The sequence below is a fragment of the Poecilia reticulata genome, linkage group LG5 (assembly GCF_000633615.1).
Source record: "Poecilia reticulata strain Guanapo linkage group LG5, Guppy_female_1.0+MT, whole genome shotgun sequence".
NCBI lineage: Eukaryota > Metazoa > Chordata > Actinopteri > Cyprinodontiformes > Poeciliidae > Poecilia > Poecilia reticulata.
The window spans coordinates 31104210-31124998 of record NC_024335.1 but is presented as its reverse complement, the minus strand read 5'-3'; the positions used below and the strand labels follow the sequence as shown (position 1 = coordinate 31124998).

The 20789-nt window shown below is 43.7% G+C and overlaps 1 protein-coding gene across 5 annotated transcripts in view; it reads right to left on the bottom strand.

The window, feature by feature from the left end:
- Nucleotides 1-247: 247 nt before the first annotated feature.
- zhx3a (zinc fingers and homeoboxes 3a) overlaps nt 248-20789 on the bottom strand; it is a 23496-nt gene continuing 2954 nt past the window's right edge. Inside the window, exons 1-4 of one of the 5 annotated variants that reach the window (XM_008410531.2) lie at nt 19881-20783; nt 19135-19179; nt 2766-5628; nt 248-1381 (exon numbers count right to left, since the gene is read on the bottom strand). In XM_008410531.2, coding sequence (XP_008408753.1) covers nt 1348-1381; nt 2766-5437 — 2706 coding nt within the window. In that variant the 5' untranslated portion in view covers nt 5438-5628; nt 19135-19179; nt 19881-20783 and the 3' untranslated portion in view covers nt 248-1347. Of the gene's footprint in view, nt 1382-2761; nt 5629-19134; nt 19180-19286; nt 19844-19880; nt 20784-20789 lie in introns of those variants that run through there. The other 4 variants (XM_008410533.2, XM_008410530.2, XM_008410534.2 and 1 more) reach the window with 4 other exon arrangements.

Genomic DNA, 20789 nt, shown 5'->3' with positions numbered 1-20789 from the left:
CATGTAGTGACTGTATGCTTCGATATAAACAAGAAAATTCAGAGGAGAGCGACCGTCTCCTCGTTTTGGCTCTCTAGCTAGCACAAGATCTCACTCTGTCAGTGTTTAGGGATCAAATTGAGAATTTTGCTTTCAAACTTTTTTTTTCTGTTTTTTTTTTTTTCTTCTGTTTCTGCCAGTTAACAATGTTCGATACAATTACAGCTTAAAGTTGAACATCTCCAAGGGTACAGAAAGCAGCACAAGATTTTTTTTCACAGATATAGACCAACAGTGACCATCAATGCACTGGCAAGTAAAAAAAAATTATTTTTTTTTTGTTTTGTTTTTTTTTTTGCTTTTTTTCCCATTATTTCTGGACAGCACAGTAGCTCGAAAGCAAGGTGATGAACAGACAACTCATAAACACACAGACAGAGCTGAGTAAGGCAACGGTAGCGTGACAGGCTTCTCTCTGTTCAGTTTGCAGGGCAGTGTAGTGTATTGATCCTGACAGCTGTCAATACCTTTACAGTGAAGCAGATTGATTTCTTTTTTTTTTTTTTTTTTAGCATCGCCGTCTTCGTTAGTGCATTGTATATAGCCTCTTGCGTGTAGCTGAACTGCAAAGTGATCACCAACATTAATACAGATCTGAATAAAACGTGTTCGATTGCATCTGGACTTACAGTGACTATAGAAGAGTAGATAGAATTGAAAACCCAACTAACGGAAAGAAAAAGTAAAATTCAAGGCAGTGCTGAAGTACTGGTTGCTAAAAAACAGAACAAAAAAAAAAAAAAAAGTAAAAAATATCACAAAGCCAACAATAACATTTCCTCAACACATCTTTTGTTTGTCCAGGCAGTACAAACCATCTTTTATAGTGCAGTTTCAACTATATATATATATATGTATGTTTATATATATATATATATAATTCTCCCTACGGCCTTATCCTAACCTAACTTTCGCTCATTCAAGTCAGTTTTCCAGTCAGTGTGCGTCTTTTCTTTCTTTTCTTTGATCCCTCATACTGACCTCGTTGTGCACCCTCCCCACACAACCACAAAAAAGCATGAAAGGCTTAAAACATCACAGGACTCAAAAGGTGAGAAGTTCTTTTTCTTCTGTCGGTGGCAGGAAGTGATGGCAGATGGAAGAAGAAGAAGACGAGAAGGAGCAGGAGGCGGACAAGGGGGAGGGGAGTATTCACAGTTTCAGTCAGAGTCCAGCGGTCCAGCTACAATCACATCTGCTGTCATTATGAACACACTTTTTTTTGTTGTTTAAAAAAAAACAAAAAAAAACTCAAATCATAGCCAGGGGAGCAGGCCGGCCTTTAAGCGTCATGTGTCCGGTGCTTCATCACACCTCCAGCAGCTCCATCCTCAGGCGGTCCCTATCGGCAATACAAGAAGAAAACGTGAAGAAAATTCTACTTCTTAAATAAGTAGAAAAAAAAACATGCATGTGTGTGTTAAATAGGCTTTTGAAAATCTGTCGCACCAAAGGCAATTGTGGAGATTTATTCACATATATTAGCAGGCGCTCTCGATCTATAATTCAGTGCTAAGAGTCCTACTTATCTAAAAATAGCTTGTAAAACACAGACCTTTGATTGCTTGAATAAACTACTCAGCATGAGTACCTGTACACACTTCTTTTTTTACTGTACGTCAACACAGCTCCCGCTACAAACAACAAGCTGTCGTGCTTTTATCACCACACCTGACTTACACTGGTTTTGCTTTCTTGACTGACAAACAGCCCTGGGCTTGTAAAAGTGTCACAGTGAATGAGGAATTTTATTTTTACTACGGGTAACATGGGCGGGCGTACGCACGTTCTGAAACCACTGAGTTGTTTACGTCGAAACATCCAGAATTTCCATGTATTGCAGGGATGTTATGAAGATGATAAATGCTCACATTCACGTCAATGTTTCGATTGTATGCTGTTGTCCAGAGCTAGATCTAGAGAAATATTCATAGGGCAACAGGAACAAGATGTTACTCCAGGTCAGGACATATTATACTTCACAAGCAATTCCAATGCAGAACTCTTGGGAAGTCCTCATTTGTGAGGGTAGTAACCACGTCCACTTCAAATCTCTGGCCAGTTTCACAATAGTGCTTTTGGGTGCCATACAAGGCTAAAGTTCTGCCAAGAACACCATGCTGATGTGCAATAAGTCAGCATCTTTTTTTAGATTTTAAAGCTTCCAACTGGTATGGCAAATAACGGTGCACTGACTGCAGTTTTCCGGCCGACTGCCTATTACCAATCTTCAACCTGACCTGCCAATACTGATTTTTTTTTTTTTGTCTAAAACGTTTCTAAGGCAAGAAAGTCACTGAATTGACAACAGTGGGGTGACTGCTCTTAACTGCAAGCATGCAGACGTGACCTGATGGATGGGTCTATCAGTCAGCCTTCTGAGTAAACGAGGACAGTGAATCAGTGAATAAGATTGGCTTAACATGCAAGTATCGCCTGATCACCGGTCTCCCAAGATTAAGGAAATTGGGGCTGATTTATCAGTGTACGGCAAAGCATTACTTCAGGGTGACAACAGATGCTTTCTGTTACTATCTAGAAACATTTTGTAATCTGTTCAGATTCATATTAGTTCTGATTTGTTTTTGCTGGTTGTCTCCCTGGTGGATATGAATTGATGACGGTTGGTTCAAAACATTCAGCAACAGAGGGTAGTGTTCTGTACCTGAAAAATTGGGTGGGAACAGCGGATTTAGCATCTGTAAACTATAAATGTGTTGTTCTACCTGGCCTGGTTGGTGTCGGTCTGCTGTTCGATCAGTGAATGACTCGCTGTGGGCTGCTGGTGCTCATCTCCTCCTTCTGACCAGGGATCCTGCAGGACTGCTGTCTGACCTGACTCCTCAGGTTTGTCATGCTTCCTGCCACCAGTCTCGGATCCCGTCAGAGCGAGCAGCGGCTCGTATGAATCCTGCCACACAAGCCGCTGCCCCGAGTCCAGCCCTGCTTTCCGTTCCGGGTGCTTGATCGTTTCTTGCTCAATGAGTTTCTTCTTGGCCGGTGAAGGGTCTTTCTGCGACTCAGCCTCAGTGTCTCCGTGGCTCCTTGCGTCATCAGACTCTGCTGGAGGCCGTTGATAAGTCTCCAACCACTTCAGCTGCCCATTTTTGTGGCTGTAGCGACTGTCGCTGAACCAGCGCACCACCTCTGACTTGGGAAGGCCTGTCTGAATGCTTAGGTCTTCGTACTGAAGGCTGCTGGGCCAACGAGTGTTGGAGAAAGCCTGCCGGAGGATTTGCAGCTGCTGCGGGGTCTTGTTGCCCCAGGGTGGCGAGAAAGACGTATGGCAGGCCGACACCTCAATGTCACATTTGGGTTCTTGATGGACAGCGTCGGATATGGTCTGTGGTTCGTTCATCTTCAGCCTTTTAAAATTGATCTTAATGGGGTCAACTCTGAGCTCTTTCCGTGCCCTCTCGCCGATAATTAGGTCCTCCTCCTTAATGAGCTTCTGTAAGATTGACATGCCTTTCATGGGAAAGTCTTTGTTGCATCCACCCTCATCTATAATAGATGAGTTGCTTGTTGTAATGACAGTAGTGCTGGTGCTTTCAGTTGGGGGTTTGCTGGCATTATTCTTGTTTGGAACGCTGTCATCACAGGTGGAACTGCAGTTTTCACCGCTAATACTGCTGCTGTTGGTCTTGTGAACGTGGCTGTTGTTTTCATCGTCAGCCCTGTCAGTATGAGCCCCATCTGGATTACAGACAATGAAGCTGCTGTGATGACTGTTACAGTTTGTTTTTGATTTGCTGGTGTTGTCGATGATCACTTGACTCGTGGCGCTGTTCGAACTCTCTGATCCAGTTTGTAAACTGTTGCTCTTGGTGCTTGGTTCGCTGTTGGTGTCAGCAACGCAGTGCTCACTGTTATTGCTAGTGTCTGCGGAGCAGGCGGCATCGCTGTTGGTGGTGTCGGTTGGGTTGTTGTTTACCGATTTTCTGCTCTCAACACCATTAGTAATGCTGGAACAGCTGCTGCTACTGCTGCTTCGACTGCTGCTGGTGCTATTGACACAACCGCTGTTTCCAGCCGCATCCAGCCCGTTGCTCTTTTCTTGCTCCACAGTGAGTTCAGTACTTTTAGTAGGCTCCTGTGTTGCTCGAGCAGTACATGGAAACTTTGGTGGGGCAACCGAAGAAGAATACGAGACCCTTGTCACATGCGGCTTGGTTGACAAGTTGGCCTGCGTCGCTATGACTCCGACGGGCCTTGGTTTTATGCCTCCGTATGGAACTTTGGCCATCTGAAAGTTTGGTCCTTTTGAGCCTGGAAGGCCAGTGACAGTGTGGTGAGTTACGATGTGATTGACCTGTTGTGCTGACACGGGTTGCTTCTGGGGTGCTCCTCCTTGAAAAACAGTGTTGAACATCTTCCTTCTGGCCTCCTCGATCTCTTCAGGAGACCAGCTGATGCCCTGTTTAAGCCTTTGGGCAGTAAACCATAGTTTGATTTGCTCTTCTGGAAACTCCGAAACCACCGTCAGGTAGCAGAGCTCTGCTTTGGTCGGGTAGGGAAATTTGCCAAACGATGTCTTGAGAAAGCTGCTGGTGTCCATGGCGGCATCGTAGGTGGGGATGCTGCTGAGAGGGATCATCACCTTTGGAAGATCTTTATTCGCGTCAGAGGAAGTGGGGGAATAAAGAGGGGGAGTGTGCTGGTGAAAGACTTGGTTGGACACTGTCGTAATCACATGAGTGACAGTGGTCCTCGGCATAGCTGGGGTCCCAGACGTACTGAGAGCCCCGTTTTGGAGTTCAGGCACATTATTATTCAGCAGGCTAGGGTCTGCATCCTTTCCAGTGTCTATCTTCTGTACCTCCACAGTGTGAGATACAACAATCTTTTTGTGCTCCCCCTTGGCTTTCATCATCTTTGCGATTGGTGTTTTAGTGAGGGAGATCCCAGATTCTTTGTAGTCTTCTCCACTGTCGGTAAAGAGGCTTTGCTCTACAGTTGTTACTCCATCTCTCTTGTTGACACTGAGGGAGGCAGTTACCAAACCCTCCATAATCTTGGGGTGGGCGTTAGCGTTGTGCAGCGCCAGAGCCTCGAAGCGGACGACCGACACCCCGCAGTTCAGGCAGTAGAAGGTGGGCTGGGCTCTGAAGTCTAAGTGGCAGTTATGCATGTGATCCAAAAAGTAATTTAGATCTCTGGACTCGAATCGGCAAGTGACGCAGCTGTAAGTACCTCCTTTCTGCGTTTCACTGCTGCTTTCGGATTTGGAGGAGCTGTGAGAAAAGTGGGCCGACTCCTCTCCAGAGATGCTAAGAATGCTGTCTTCTGGGATTGTTGGTAGGAGTTCTGGTAGTGAGCCCAGAACAATTTCCTCACGTGCATGTTTGGATTTGGATGGTATCATGCAGGGCACAGTGGATTTCCTCTTGCTGGCCATATCGCAGCTTGGTGTAAATGTGAGTGAGTGGTAGTCCGGCGTGATGAGAGCAGAGGGTAGGTGAATAGTGAAAAGGTTTGAGTGGGGTTTGGTGTCATGGACCAGCCACAGAGATATCACAGTGTTGCTTCATGCCTTCTACCAATTTGGGATTCCTGTCACATGGACAAGTTTAACAGCTCTGGTGGAACCTGAGAGAAACGAGAACAAAAGAAGAAAACATGAATCTTTCAGCACATCTCCAGTGTAAGAGTTAGAAAAACAGAAAAGGTCATTAGCAAGTTTAGGAGGAGCTAGCCAGGGCTGGAGCCGTGAAGGTATTTTTTGAACTTAATGGAAAAAAGAAGTTCTGGACTGCTGTATTTTATACATTTCTAAATATAGTTGAAAGCAAATATAAACACACTATAAAAACACATTTTTTCCTCAGTCTGTCATTAAATCAGACACAATTTTTCCTGGTAATGTATTTTAAGGCAACACTCAAACACACCGTAACCGTAGCATGTCCAGTCATTTCATTCAGGATAGACACTGGGTAAAAACGTTGAATCAACCCCAGAACAAAGGCAAAACTACTTTCTGAAAATGCTTCTTGAACCAGCAAAAAAGTGTAAAAAGATATTTTTTAGTTAACAGATGCACTTAGGGACAAAAACTTCAATTTCTGGAGATTTGACAGATGGTCCTAAGAAATAAAAAGTGATGTGTTTGGCCGTAAATGTTGGAAACCGAAGAACACCAGCCCTAGTGTGAAGCATGGGGGAGGCAGCATCATGTTGTGGAGATATTTCGCTGCAGGAGGGACAGGTGCACTTCAGAAAAAGTACTACATTTAAAGGAAGTAAATTAAATATGAAAATTAGCAATACATCTGGTATTCAGACTGCAATCTTTTCCATTGTATCACCACCTACAGGCCTGGCATAGTTACTGCAGCGTTTAGGGTCATTTTCATTGTTTCCATAAAGAACTAAACGCGTTAGTAAATGTTGAATTTGTCTTAAATCTTAACTACAAGATTGTTTCGGGTGAACTATTTCTATATGGACAAGCCCTAAAAAACCTTGACGATAATGTGTTAATAATCAATCTGTTGTGATTTCCTTGCATTAAAAAAGAAATTGTCAGCTCAAACTTGACCCCACATCCTCTTGACTCCAACCTTTAGGCATCCTCGGGGTACAGAAAAACGAGGCGTAAAATCTGAAATGGGAACTTAATCGTTCAATCTGTAAATTATGCACATTACAGTTGCCACTATATGCAGGTGATCGGGAGGTTAATAGCTTGCATGTCGGTATAAAAAGCATAAAATATACGAGACGGTGAGCAGAATGCAGAGAAAATGAGCATCCCCACTCAGGGTTAATAGGTGTGGGTGGAAATATACAGCGTAAAAGGAGCTGGCAGTATCAGCAGTAACAGCACCAAGGTAAAAGTGTTCAAGCCTTTTTCCTTATGACAACATTTTTACATTTCATCAGATATGAAGGTCACAGTTAATGATTCTTGAAGAGGGAAGGTCATGTGACTCTCGCTCACTAGATTTTTTTTTTTCTTCTTCTCCTTCTACTGTCGTTTATGCACCAGTTTATTCATACACTAAAATTAGACCGGTCTAATTACCTATGGGAGAAAGAAAATCAAAACAGACAAAGGCTTTTTTGGTCAAAACAAAAGAAAAAAGAAAAAGTGAGGATTTTCATTGTGACACACAGACACACACACTTTCTTAATCAGCGCCGCCTGTCAGTTTGTTCTGCGCTTTGCTTGGATTTACAGACTTCTGTGCAGATATCACTTTTTATGATTTCAAAAAGCAGACTGCAATAAATGACCACGGCCAGAAATGACAGTCGGTGATGTTTTATTTTTCTTCCCTCGTGCTGCAGTAGGATCGGCTCTTCTAGTCTGTAATGGGGCGTGACCTCCCAAATTATTTTTAGCGAAGCTTCTTGCTAATATTGTTGCGTTCAGTGAGCGTTATGTTGTCCTGTGACGAGCACGTTCAGCTAATGAAAGCGTTAATGTCAGCGAGTGAGTGCCTGTTACCTGGAGGGGATTTTCACGCCCATCGAGTGTGATCGAGTCACTCCTCTCCACATCAGGTGCCAAAAGTATCTAACCTTACCAACTGTTTCACATTGTTTCTGCTGCCTCAAATATGCAAAATATGCACACAGGTTTCATACCTGCCAAAAAAAGAATTCCTTCTCATAGTGAGTCGAGGTGCCATTTTAAGACAGCATGGTGTTCATTGTTTGTGTAAAACAGAAAAAGTTTAAAATCTGTAAAACACATTCACGTCCTCCTGACCCGATCGACCCTGGCAGGACAGATAAAGTTATCCCTCTGGTAGGTTTACGTGAAATTAATTTTACCAACTTGTTTCTTCTGCTGAAAGTAATAATAATAATCTCAGAGAATCTGAGGAAGAAGCCAAAATTAGGGTGATGGCAAAGAGGTCTTCCAACCTCAAAGTTTTGAAGCTCATCACTAAATATAAATTCACTAAATCCCAGTGGAAATCAGCAAAAAGCTGCTCTGCATTTAGAAGCAGAGTTTTTATTGCTGAAATGACAAAGATTTTTCTATTCAGTTAAAAGTGATCTGTATAAAATTATTACAAATATATCAAAAGAATTTTGGGAGATGGCTATAATTTCTAACCAGAAACCAACAAGTTCAAGTAAAATCATTTTGAATTTTAATCTGCCAGGTGTGTGAATAATTTTGGATATCTCCCATGCAAATGTATTCCCTTTAGCACCTCTAATTCTGCTCTTCTGAAAGTTAACTATCTTTTTATGCTTTAAGAACGCCGTTCATAAACGGAGATGCAATTCGTGAATGAATCTATTCATCCACAAATTGAAGCAGAAATGTGTTCATCCAATTTGTGGATGAATTGAAATTGATTTCCTTTATTGGATATTGTATGTCTATGGCAGCACATTGTACAGAACAAAATAGGGATACACAATATATCTGCACTAACATTAATATTGTCCGATCTTAAGACGTCTTTTTAAAATATCAGTATCAGTCTGATAAATAAAACAGAACTCATGTTTATTTTCCATCTTGGACCGATATGGATATCCAATATTAATATTGCGATTGTGACCAATAGTCGATATTTACCAATATTATTTACACACCTTGGAAAAAAACAAAAAAACAACCAGACCTCTGACTGTACCACTGCTTCACTGGTGGTGGTTTAATAGTGTGGGGATATTTCTCTTGACACTTTGGTCGTCTTAATAACAACGGAGCATTGCTTAAACCCCACCTGAGTATTTCTGCCGGCCACATCCAGACCTTCATGACCACATTGCGACAACCTTCTGGATGCATCGTGTCACAAAGCTCAGATCAGCTCAAACTGGTCACCAGATTTCAGTCCAGTAGAGACGCTTTGGAGTGAAGCGGAAGAGGAGACATGATGCTGTCATGTCAATTTGGACCAGGAAGCAAAACGGGTTTCCACCTAGTACTAAACAGGTGTACCTAATAAAGAGGTAACAGGGGAATAGTTCATTAACTTCGGCTCTGTTCCAACATCACGTTCAATCCTTACTTCACCTCCCCTGCCTTATTTGTTTACATGATTATGATGCTTGCTTATTCATCCATTTACTTGCAGGAAACTGAGCTCTCCCTATTAGATCTATTTGTTCTGTGGAAAAATACAAATAGTCCCATGCTGCAACATTAATATGTCTCTTTTCTTGAACAAATGCGTTTCAGCGTTATTTACTTTGTCGGTAATCATTTTACCGCCGTTTATTTGACGGCTTTGAACAGAGAGTCAAAATGGAGATTAAATGCGTCTGGAATGTGAGGAGACGCAGTATTCTGAAAAAGATACAGTCTTTCTGATACTTTGTATAGGTGGCAGAAAGGTCACACGTGTAAGAATGCAGCACATCAAAACGCACACAAATATGACTTTTCACTCTCACTTCTCATTCTCTGTTCTCAAACTGAAAGGAAACACTGAATTAAATATATATTTGTTTTTGTTTCTATCTCCAAGCACTAAAACGTGACAATCAAATGAGGGGAAAAAAGTATCAAGTCAGAGGCGGGGCCCCTGCAGTCCGTGGCCTCTGCTTGAACTCCTGACACACACTTGCACTCTCACCCTGCCACAGTGCATCACTCCCCGTCCTCATTTCAAAGTCTGGAGATGCATCGGAGTGTAACACGCCGCTGCAGACCGGCCTCGTCCCATCGCTTCCCTCATGGCTGGCTTTCCACCGTCCTCCTGACCCACCAAAACCACTCTGGCATTCTGGGACGCAAAGATCACTCCACGCACTTCCAGCCCCACATCATCGTTTTATTTACCCTATTTATCATTTGTGAACGCTGCGGCGCAGCACTTTCGCAGACATTAAGTTGCGTGTTCACTGTGGCTGGTTACATGTTAAATAAAAGATTAACCTGTTCCAAAGCTAAACCCTCAAACGACTGCCCACAGGTACACCACGTTCCCACTGTGACGTCATCTTCATAAATACCTCTTTTGTTTTTAATCGTACCTCGCGTAAAAAAAAAGAAATAAAAAGGAAAAAAAAAAACAACACAAAAACTAGGTCAGCAGCATCTTATGCAGTAATCCTGGTTCGTTGCATCCCGAAGCGGGCATGCACTGTATGTTTTGCCCATCAGAGAGGTTATGGTAGTCCCTGCTGGCACGCTCAATTAACCCCTGCTGAGGACATAGAAGTCTCCGGGATTGCTACGCTGAGTGAGAGATTTACGGGTCAACTTTCACGCAACAGCCATCTGCCTTAGATGTGGTGCTATGGTATAAAGATGCAGCCGCAGCATGGTGGCTTTCTTCGTTTAGAGAGGTCTAGAGTAATGATGCAGTTTATGTAGCACAACACCGTAAACACCACAATTATTCATAGGTTTAATGCAATTAACATGTTTCTTCTAGGTGGGAGTAATGTGACTGACTTTTGAAGTGACCAGAATCCTGACTTTGAATCTGACAGCTAAGGATTAGGGTGATGGCAAGGAGGCATTTCCATCTTAAAGGCTTGGAGCTTCTCACCACAGAGAGGTAATGCTGGTTTAAACAGGGTGCCTGGCCAATAGTTTTGACCAATATTATGCACCGCTCTTCTCTACCTCTGAAAATCAGCCACTGTATCGGTGGGAGAGGACCCGCCCACCAGATCGCATTTCTCATCGTGTGTGGTTGACAACAGTCACCCCACTGTTGTCAACATCGTCACTATGTTGTTATATTCAGCAACTTTTCAGGGAAAAAAGCTGGCATCAGTCAGAATCGGAATCAGCAGCTCAGGCTTTTTAGCCCTCCAGCAGTCTTTAGAGATGGGGTCAGTTGGACCCCGCATTCGTTTTTAAGTTGTTGGTTTTTTTTGTAGGGTTTCGGAAACTGACGGTCTGATGGCGCTTCCCCTCGCTCCTCCTGAGCGTCATACTAAGAAAGCTGCAGGGTTAAAAAGCGGTGACCAGCCAAAAAACTTAAATTGGTGCACCCCTAGTCCTGAGCGCTTTCTTTGAGAACGTTTTTCCAAGATAATTGAATTAAATGTATAAGCAAAGCATAAAACAAGTGCTAATCAATACTATAGTTTAGAGAAAAACATCTTTCTCTGGAGATCTTAGAGATAAAGAATAAATAATCCACAGAGGAGAGGGAATCATTCTGTGGCCAGACTGGCCTTGTACAGAAGCTTGTCTCAGAAAAAAAAATAGAATCCACTTCACTTCCTGAATGAATTGGAGGGGGGGTGGTGGAAGGCCCAAAACAAACCCAAAGTTGAGCAAGGTTACATAAAGAATCAGGTCACCTATGAAAAGAATGGGCTGCTGCTTTATGTAGCGGGTCAGACGTGCGATCAGACAACAAGGGCCGTCCAAACAGGGAACCGCTGAATGGATGCTCCTGAAAGGCCTTGTGTTTCAACTTGCTGGGTAGACGACAGCTCAGACGACGGCCGTCCCCGGTGTGTCGCATGTCCCCGCGCTGGCACTGGCTCTGTGGCACAGAGGGAGGAAACTCTTTTCATCTCAGCAGACCGGAGGAGCCACGCAGCAGTAGCAGCATCCGAAGTGAGCGAGAAGTGGAACAGCTCTCAGACGGGCTTTTTCCTGAACGCCCACGCGCGGAACGAGCGCCGAGGCTGCCGCGCACCGGACTAAATACCGTGTTTGAACCATTCAGCTTTTTTTTTTTCCCTTTCCCAAAACAAGCCTTTCAAAACAAATGGGATTAAGCTAGGTTTAAATTCTGATGGGGTTTTACACGTTCCGCTGGATTTAAGGTTTACATCACAGCTCCCCTCCAGGTGTGCTCTTATAATAAGCCTAATATAATACTTAAATCTAATTAGTATGTAATTGTATAATCTATTCTTGTACAGTGTGCTTAAAATATTCACACTCTTCGACCTTTTCACATGTTGCCAAATTACAACCATAAACTTTAATGTACTTTATTTATAGATGATTAGTGGATTATTTTGAAGTGGGAAGGAAATGAATTATGGTTCCAAAAAGGTGTGGCATACATTTGTATTCAGGCACCCTAAGATAATAGTTTGTAGAACCACCTTAGGCTGCGATTACAGGTGCAAGTCTTTTGTATGTCCCTACCAGCTTTGCATATCTAGACAACAGATTTTGTTTTGTCTGGTCTTCTTTGCAAATGAGCTCAATCCCAGTCAGACTGGATGGAGAGCAATTGTGGATATTGATTTTAAAATTTCGCCACATGAACCTCAATTGAGTTTAGGTTTGGCCTTTTGACTGTGGCATACTAAAAAATGAATGCTGCAATCTAAACGTATTTCTGGCTGTGTGTTTAGGGTTGTAGTCCTGCTGGAAGGAGATTCTAATCCTCAGTTCCAAGTCTTTTACAGCCTAGAACAGTTTTTCTTGGATTATCTTTTATTTGGCATCATTCATCTCCCCTACAGCACTGACTAGCCCCATGTTTCCCATTGAAGAAAATAATCCCCCACTACAAGATGCTGCCACCACCATTTTTTACCATAGTGTATTTAGTGAGTTGATTTTCCTCTTTGCATAGTATTTTCCTTGTAGACCATAAAGTTTTCTAAAGTTCAATTGGGGACCAAAATTACAACATTTGTTACATGTTCAGCTGATACTCCACTGGGTCAAATTATCCAAGCCAACCAAAAATCCTGCTCCTCTCCTCGCCTGTGGTGGGCTACACCAAGAACCACTGTCTGAAACGACAGGAATACCTCAGAAGAAGACATCGAGCGCAACTTCTTTCTTCACAAAATGAAAACAAAAATCTAATTTATTTGTATTTTAGCAGTTGTAGAAGTTCTCTATTGTCTCTGATAAAAGACCACGAATCATTTCTCCCGCTAGTGTTTGAGTCGCACATTTGTTTTTGTTGTATTTACCCAGAATTCAATGCACTATAGTTCACTTCCTGCTTTTGGTGCGGTCTCTGGTTCACTTGCATCCACATATGCACTTAAGTTCACTTTATCAAACCGAGGCCGATGTTTTTAGGCAGACCAGAATTTGATTTTTGGTCCGCATCAGGGTTCAATTGCGCATTCATACCTCCTCAAACGAACAGGACTTTCTGAACTAGAGCAAACAGGGCTGGTGTAAAAACAGCATTAGTCTCTTCTCACCAGACCACCATCCTTCATAGCGAGTGGCAAACATAACTTATCTCTTCCTTTCAACCTTTAGCCTGAGGTATGAATCTTCTGCAGCTCCTCCAGAGTTACCATGAACCTCTTGGCTGCTTCTCTAAATCCTCTCATTGTCTAACCCATCATTTTAGGTGGACGGTTTATGTGTGGGTGGAGCTGGAATTATGTCATACTCTTTCCATTTTGGGTGATGGATTGATCAGTGCTCTGTGAGGTATGCAAAGCTTGGAATATTATTTTATAGCCTTAGCCTGCTTTAAGCTTCTCTAAAACTTTATCCCTGACTGTTGTTGCGTTCCTTGTTCTTCGTGATGCTGTTAATTCATTAATGTTCTCTAACAAACCTCTGAGGCCTTCATAGAACAGCTGGATTTATCCTGAGATTAAATTACATACAGGGTAACAGAATTTACCAATTAGGCGTAGGGGCACACTGATTGCAGTTTTCTGGCCGATCACTGATCTTTAAAAAGCCTGTACTCCAATACTATTTTTATATTTAATCTGCAGATAGTCGGGTGACTGGTCACTATTGTTAACCACGTGACATGGTGGGCGGATCTGTCAGTCAAGCCTCTCATACGGCAAACTAAAAGGGAACAGTGGCTGATTTTCAGACCTTTACGGAGGTAGATGCGATCAGTGGGTAAATCTGGTGGATAAAATAGGTGGTTTCTCATAAGTATTGTCAGATTGCCAATCTACAAAAATTAAGGAAACTGGGGCCAATTTATTGGCTGGACAATTTATCGGTGCACCTTTAAATAGGTGACTATAAGGAAGTTGGTTGCGTTGGATTTTATTTAGGGGAGTTGGAAAAAAGGGGCTGACTACAAATGCACACCAAACTATTGTTAGTAAAAAAAAAACTGCTATGTAACATTTTCCTTGTCCTTACTGGTGGCCTGTCACAGAAAAATTCAAATAAAATATAAAGGTTTCTGGCAGTAAAGTCACAAAATGTGAAAAAATTCAAGCGGTGTGAATACTTTGGCAAGGCTTTGTATACTGGAGCGTGTTGTTCCTACTCGAGCAATTCAATTAAGAGAAACCAGAGTGTATTCCCTCTCCTCCCCTCATAAACTGCTGCAGTAATTACAATATTACAACAGTAAAAAAAAAAAAATTAAAATAAGTAAAGAATCCCATCCCCAATCCACAGCCAGTTGCTACCAGTGGAAAAGAGGAGCGAGGCTGTAAAGTGGCTGCTAGTCACTAAAATTTAATTCAAAACAGTTCACCAATTCAGACACTCCCAGATCACTGGGTCACCTACAGCTGACGTCGGGCAAACATGGACCTGCGGGTTTTTTTTTGGTTTTTTTGGTCGTCGTCATCTTGTCACATGAAGGCTGGAGGAGAAGAAAGGACAAAGGAAGACGAAACTCAAGACGTTTGGGTGTGAAGTGAGAGGATGACTGATGATGATGAGGATGATGACAGGCTGTGCCGTTTCAATATTCCTCCCCGCTGACACCCTGCGTAGGCACACACTCCCTCCTCACCTCCGCACCATTTAGCACCTGTACGGCTCTCCAAATCTTCGCTCTCAGAAGTGAGGAGCTGGTAAAGAGCGTCACAGTGTGACAGCCTCAGAGGAGTGAGAATACACACACACACACACACACACACGCACACACACACACACACGCACACACACACACACACCCCACACACAAAACGAGAAACGAGAACAAAAAAACCCAAAACACTAAAATAAAAGCAGAAATCCTCCAGCTTATGACATTTGTTTTGTGTGTAATTTGCTCTGACAGTGATTTGCGGCTGTCTTCAGTGTCCTTAAAAAAAAAAAGTGGAGAAAACCTGGAGGGGGAGGAAGAGGGCGGGGGGGGGGACGTCTGTCAGACATTTGAATGATCGAAAAAAACCAATCTGTTTAGCAAAAAACGTTTCTGCCAAACATCCATTAGAGAGATTAATGTCATGTGAGTGGATCAGCTGGACACCCAAATATAAGCCAGGGACAGAGGAAAATGACGGTCTTCCACAGAGAGGAGCACTGGGAACAATGGTGCCTCATTTATACAGAGGAACGTGATCCAGCGCCGGGAGGCTCGAGATGGCTGACTGGACCGTCTGCGATTGTTCCAGTTTTTTCTGCGAGTTCGGGCTGCTCAGTTGTCCAGTATGTGCCGGTTCAGGGTGGGGGGGAGTGTTTGGGACAAGATGGACAGGCGGGTTTTACACTCTGAGCACGGATGGTGGTGTACGTGTGCAGAAAAGCGATATAGAGTCATGGGAGTCATTAAAGCAGCGCTCCTACAGGTCCCCACTCCCGCCCAGATGAAGACCCTGGGCAGTGAGGGGGACGGGGAGTTGGCGAGTGGTCTACTTGTTTTCTTTTCTTCAGATGGGCGTGTTTGTGTTCGTAGTGATGTCTGAATGTCTGAGACGCAGGTGTTGTCAGTCAGCTTCGTGCTTCTCCTCACCAACACACACACACACACACCCACACACGCACACACACACCCCACCCCTTTACCTCCATAACTGCAGCCTCGTCCACTGGGAGACTGGTCGGTGATGCCACTCATGTGTTAACATCGCCATGGCAACTCCACTCTTCCCCTTGCCCACCACGCCACACACAACACAGTCGCCTGTCCACACCCAAAAAAAACAGCAAGACACAAATACACACACACACATACACGCGCGCGCATGCTGAATTCCTTGGACTGCATCTGGAGCGGGGCAGATCTAATCCCAATGCCCCGCCGGCTGGGTTTGAAAAGTCCACACAAGGCACGAGGTTCAGCTTTGGTCGAGGCCCGCGACCGCTTCCCCCCGCAGCTGTGTTGCTCCGGTTGATGGGGCCTGATGGGAATAATATCACAGCGGAACAAGCTACAAATGATCCCCCCCTATCTGGGGGGTTTTTAGTCCTGTGAAACCGTCGTGATGGCCTTGCGGGCTGAGGCGGTACGGTGTGTACCTTGCCGCCCTCCGACCTGGCGTCTGATGGAGCCCTCGTCATACCAATGCTTCCATCTGCAGCCCAGATGAATGACAAGCAAATAAACCCAAAAAGGCATCTGAGTCACGCATCCTTTTAATGAATAACTTCCTCCGCTGTGTAGCCAAGACTACAGACGCCCATAAAAAGGGAGGAATTAAGGCGAAAAGAAGGAAAGATGGCGGCACAGCGCCCATTGTAGTGTCCATCGTAAAATGGCTGACATTACAGCCTCTTTAAAACCACCAAAGCCTGGCAAATGCCAGCTCCTGCTGACTGAACCTTTCTTACATGGGACAGAGAAAAGAGGCAGGGGCTCTTCCAACGCCCCCACCCCTTCACCACCCACTATAGCCTCAAGGCTTTTTTTTCAGAGCACAAACATTTCTTTTGGTTGGAACTATGCAAACATGCTGGTTTAGTGGGGCTCTTGGAGCGGGCTGGGCTTCGATACGGCATTGGTCCGACGACAAAGCAACACCGAGAGGGATGAAAGACCCAAATAGAAGTGAACCTGTGAGGACCGCCGTCCTTTCAGGAAGGGGAAAAATGGGGACTTGATGTTGTCGTTTGGAGAATTTTCTGCAAAAGATCTGTTTATGTCAAAACAGTTTGAAGATCCAGTTGGCATTAGACTGTAGGTGTTTTCTCTCTCTCTCTCTCTCTTTCCCTCTCTCTCTGTCTGTCTCTCTCCTCTGAACTCGAGGAATGTTATACAGTGCATGTCAGCTAAATCTGCAAATCATGACCATATGACCCTCTCCTCTGTATTCTCTGGCATGGGATTCATTTTGAGCCGTGGAAGTCAGACAAAAACATACCGTCTGTTGCCTTTAGAAGTCGGAACACAGCCGATCCTGAGAAGTGCATTATTCCTGGAATATGAGCGGTGGCATGTCGTTCATGGGGGAAATGGGCACTCTTGGCCCACTGCATTCTGTGTGTCTGTATACAAACACTCAGCCGGGGCCATAACGAAAACTATGAGCTGTGCCTAATTGCAGGGAGTGCGGGATGAAAAGCAATATGCCTGGCCTCATTAGAGCAGTTCCGAGAAGGGAGATGGAAGACTGTTCCCAGGGATCCACAAAAGGGAATTGACATTCCCCCAGTGTAAGCGCCCTACCAGAGTGAAAAAAAAAAGAAAAAAAGAGAGAGTAAAAAACCCTACGCACACACTGAACTTACCGGGCCGAGCTCAGCACGCACGGTCTGCCGGAGCGGCACAACCAGAGCTCATTTCTCTTTGTTTTGCTGGACATCATGCACTCCTGCAAATTAACTATCGGAGGGTAGAAACCGCCTGCTAGAGACCGGACTGCGGCCCGCCACAGCTGGAGTCCAAAAACGCCTACTTTCACAGCAGAGACAGCTTCACAATCTCTGATCTACATAATATACACATATATACATATATATATATATAAGATTACACTGTTGAGTGATTAAGATGTTTCCCCCCCCCAAAAAAAAGACCACTGATTCACGCTGGTCTGACCTCCTGCTTGGATAGTTTTGGGTTGTCTCCTGAGCTGTGGACTTTGGTCCCACACAATTCACAAATGGCACATTAGTCAGCACCCTAAAGGCACAGGGAGACACATGGCACTCAGAGCTCTGTCAATATTTGTACAGACATAGAAAGTGACCTACAGAGGCTCAGATTTGCGAATCTAATGCCTCTGTGGTAATCTTCAGTTTTCAAAATATCTGCAGGTCCCTGATTTACAGCCCGAGGTGCAAGAGAACTTTGTTACTGCTTAGGCACCCTGTAGGCTTAAAAATGTACAAACTGTACGAACACTGAGGAAAGCCATCATTTCAAAGTTACATCAACAGAATCCTATTTTAATGAGTCTTTGTTCCTTACGGTTCCGCCTGAACAAAACAAAAACTTCACCTCTCCTCACAGAATCTGTAAGAACACTGACGGCAGTGGCGTTTTGCCCAGAGCGCCCTTGAGTTATGGGGAGGCAGCACAGGTACTTCAATAAAAAGTGTTAATATCCACCCCCTCCTGCGATGCAGTTTGTAAATATGACCAGACGCATATTGTGGCTAACATTACTGAAGATCTGATTCTCAACTTTCAACTGATTCTTTTAAAGGAATCTGAACTGCATTAGCTCATCTGTAGATACAAACCCTCAATACTTAGACCAACAAAACCTGGACCATTTTACACTGAACACAGATTATCTATTACGCTTTATCCTTAGCATTAGGAGTACATTAGATTGAAAGAATTATAAAAACTGCAATGTGTGTAGACCAGCAACACTGGGATTTAATTATTGTCCATTGATGATTGATTCAGGGAAACTCTACATCAAGCAACTATACATCCAAGAACCACCCCTGTACAATGAGCTATAGGTCAGCTTTTCTTTCACTACCTGTTAGCCAAACCCAGCCCATTAGGTGTTCCAAATGGTCTCACTTTTGTCAATAAAAGATCTCATGTTAAACATACATGAACTGTCATTTTGATTAGTGAGGATGCTGTCGTATCTCTGTTTAGCATAGCAACATTAGCATGGGTGAGCATCATTGTTGGCTCTTATTAAAAAAGAGTGACAGAATCTTGACATCTGTGTATATAACTCATCACCACAAGGTCAGTGTATGTATTATTAACATAGCAAAGGACGGCTGGGAACCAATTTCCTTTGTCATGAATAGATATTTACATGGTAATCAGCTTGTTGGATAGACATTTACTGCCAAAACAATAAGTATGTGTAATAGATAACAGTACTCTATAAATGAAAGATAAGAGATTGTTGGAAGCAATAATAATAATATATAATTTTTTTCTAATAGTGTCTAGTTTTACTCTTAATTATTTATTTTAAAATGTTGAAATACAAGTTGTTGAAGGTTTTTTTTTTTTTTTTTTTTTTACACATTTTGATGTGATAATGTTATGTAATAGGTAAAAATCATATTTGAACATATTAACATCTTTTGGGAATAACTCACTTACATAAATGATCAGATCATCAACAATAACCACAGTTACTCACGTGGCCCGCCCCTGGTTTACGGCCTCATATAACCTCGGACCGGCCCTGTGTGTATACACGTATGGCAGCAGCACATGTTGGTAGGAGGAAGAGACGGGAATTAAAAAAAAAAAGAAAAAAAAGAGCAAATGAATCCAGATATAAGGGCCTACCTTGCGCCGTGAGGGAGAAAGTAATAACGAGTGAAAAGAAAAACGATACAGTTTGAACATGTAAGAGTTGGGCACGCGCTGTGTTCAAAAGTCTTTCACAACTAAAAGAGCGCAGTGGAGAAACACAGTGCGTTGTGCAATAAAATAAGCAGATACGCCACATAGTATAGAGAGGCAGAACGGGGGGTGAGATCCCGCTGCTGGAACCCAACTATAACAAACTGCCGAGTTAACCCGTTTCACTCCGCTCGCACGGTTTGTGGGGGCAACACACAAACCGACCCTGCCGACGGCGCTCCGTATAACCTTATATTCCCAAAAAAATCCTCCACTCCCCCTTCCTCCACCTACTGTCGCCATTTTATACATTGGCGACTTGATATGTGCTGCCTTCACCGCGGCACGAGCTCAAAATCCAATATTCAACGGCGACATATAAATTCAGTAAACAACTTTGGAAACCGCACCGCGGGGATATACCGAGGCGTGTGTGTGAGTGTGTGTGTGTGTGTGTATGTATGTGTGTGTGTGTGTGCGTGCGTGTGTGTGTGTGTAAGCGTCCGTGGGGCTGCGGGAGAGTGGTTGAGTCCTTACCTCAGCGGCGGCGACGGCAGCGGCGGTGGGAAAGATGGAATCCGACATTAATACATAAATGAATTATTTTGGCTCCGCTCGTTTCGCTTTGAGAAGAAGAAGTCGAGTTTTTTTGTTGTTGTTTTTAAAAAAAAAAAAAAAAAAGGGGAAAGAGGGGGCGGCTGCTCCCCTTAAGTGAACCCAGTGAACTGGCGTGAACCCGTCGGTGACCACAGCAAGGTATGTTACATTGCGCTACCTTCCCAAAGCCGTCAGCTCCACTGTACGAGGACGGCAAAAACAACTATGGTCGGCGGCGCAGGACGAGGGAGCTCCAAAAAATTATAGCGAGTGTATTTCCTATGAACACGTGACGCGGAGCGTCATCCAAAATCCAAAAGCCCTTTCATCTAAAATTTTGGAGAGGGCGGGGATGAGATGGGGATATATGCATGTGTGTGTGTGTGTGTGTGTGTGAGTGGAGTGAGTGCTTGTACAAAAAAAAAAAAAAAAAATGGAGGGTATACTGATCCCCTCTGCACATTTGGGTTTATTTTTACAGCTCATGAAGCGGTGCTGATGGATTTATTGTTTAAATTAGGAATCTGATCTAAATTCATGCGCCCTGAAGATTTCCCCTTCCAAAAATCTCATTAATTAAGTAACATGCGTGTTCCATTAGATGCGTGTCTTATTAGAAGGAGGAGGAGGAAGAAGAAGAAGAAGAAGAAGGAAAAAAAGCCTTAATGGGCTGTGTGTGCTGTGTATCACCGTTGTGGGAGCTGTCATTTAAAGCACATGCCTGTCAGCCCACCGGCTCAAATGGACATTTTTACGCACACGCGTAATTATTTGAGAGCAAATTTGTGCAGATGCGCCGTAACCGTAGCCTGCGTGTTGTGTGTGTGTGTGTGTGTGTGTGTGTGTGTG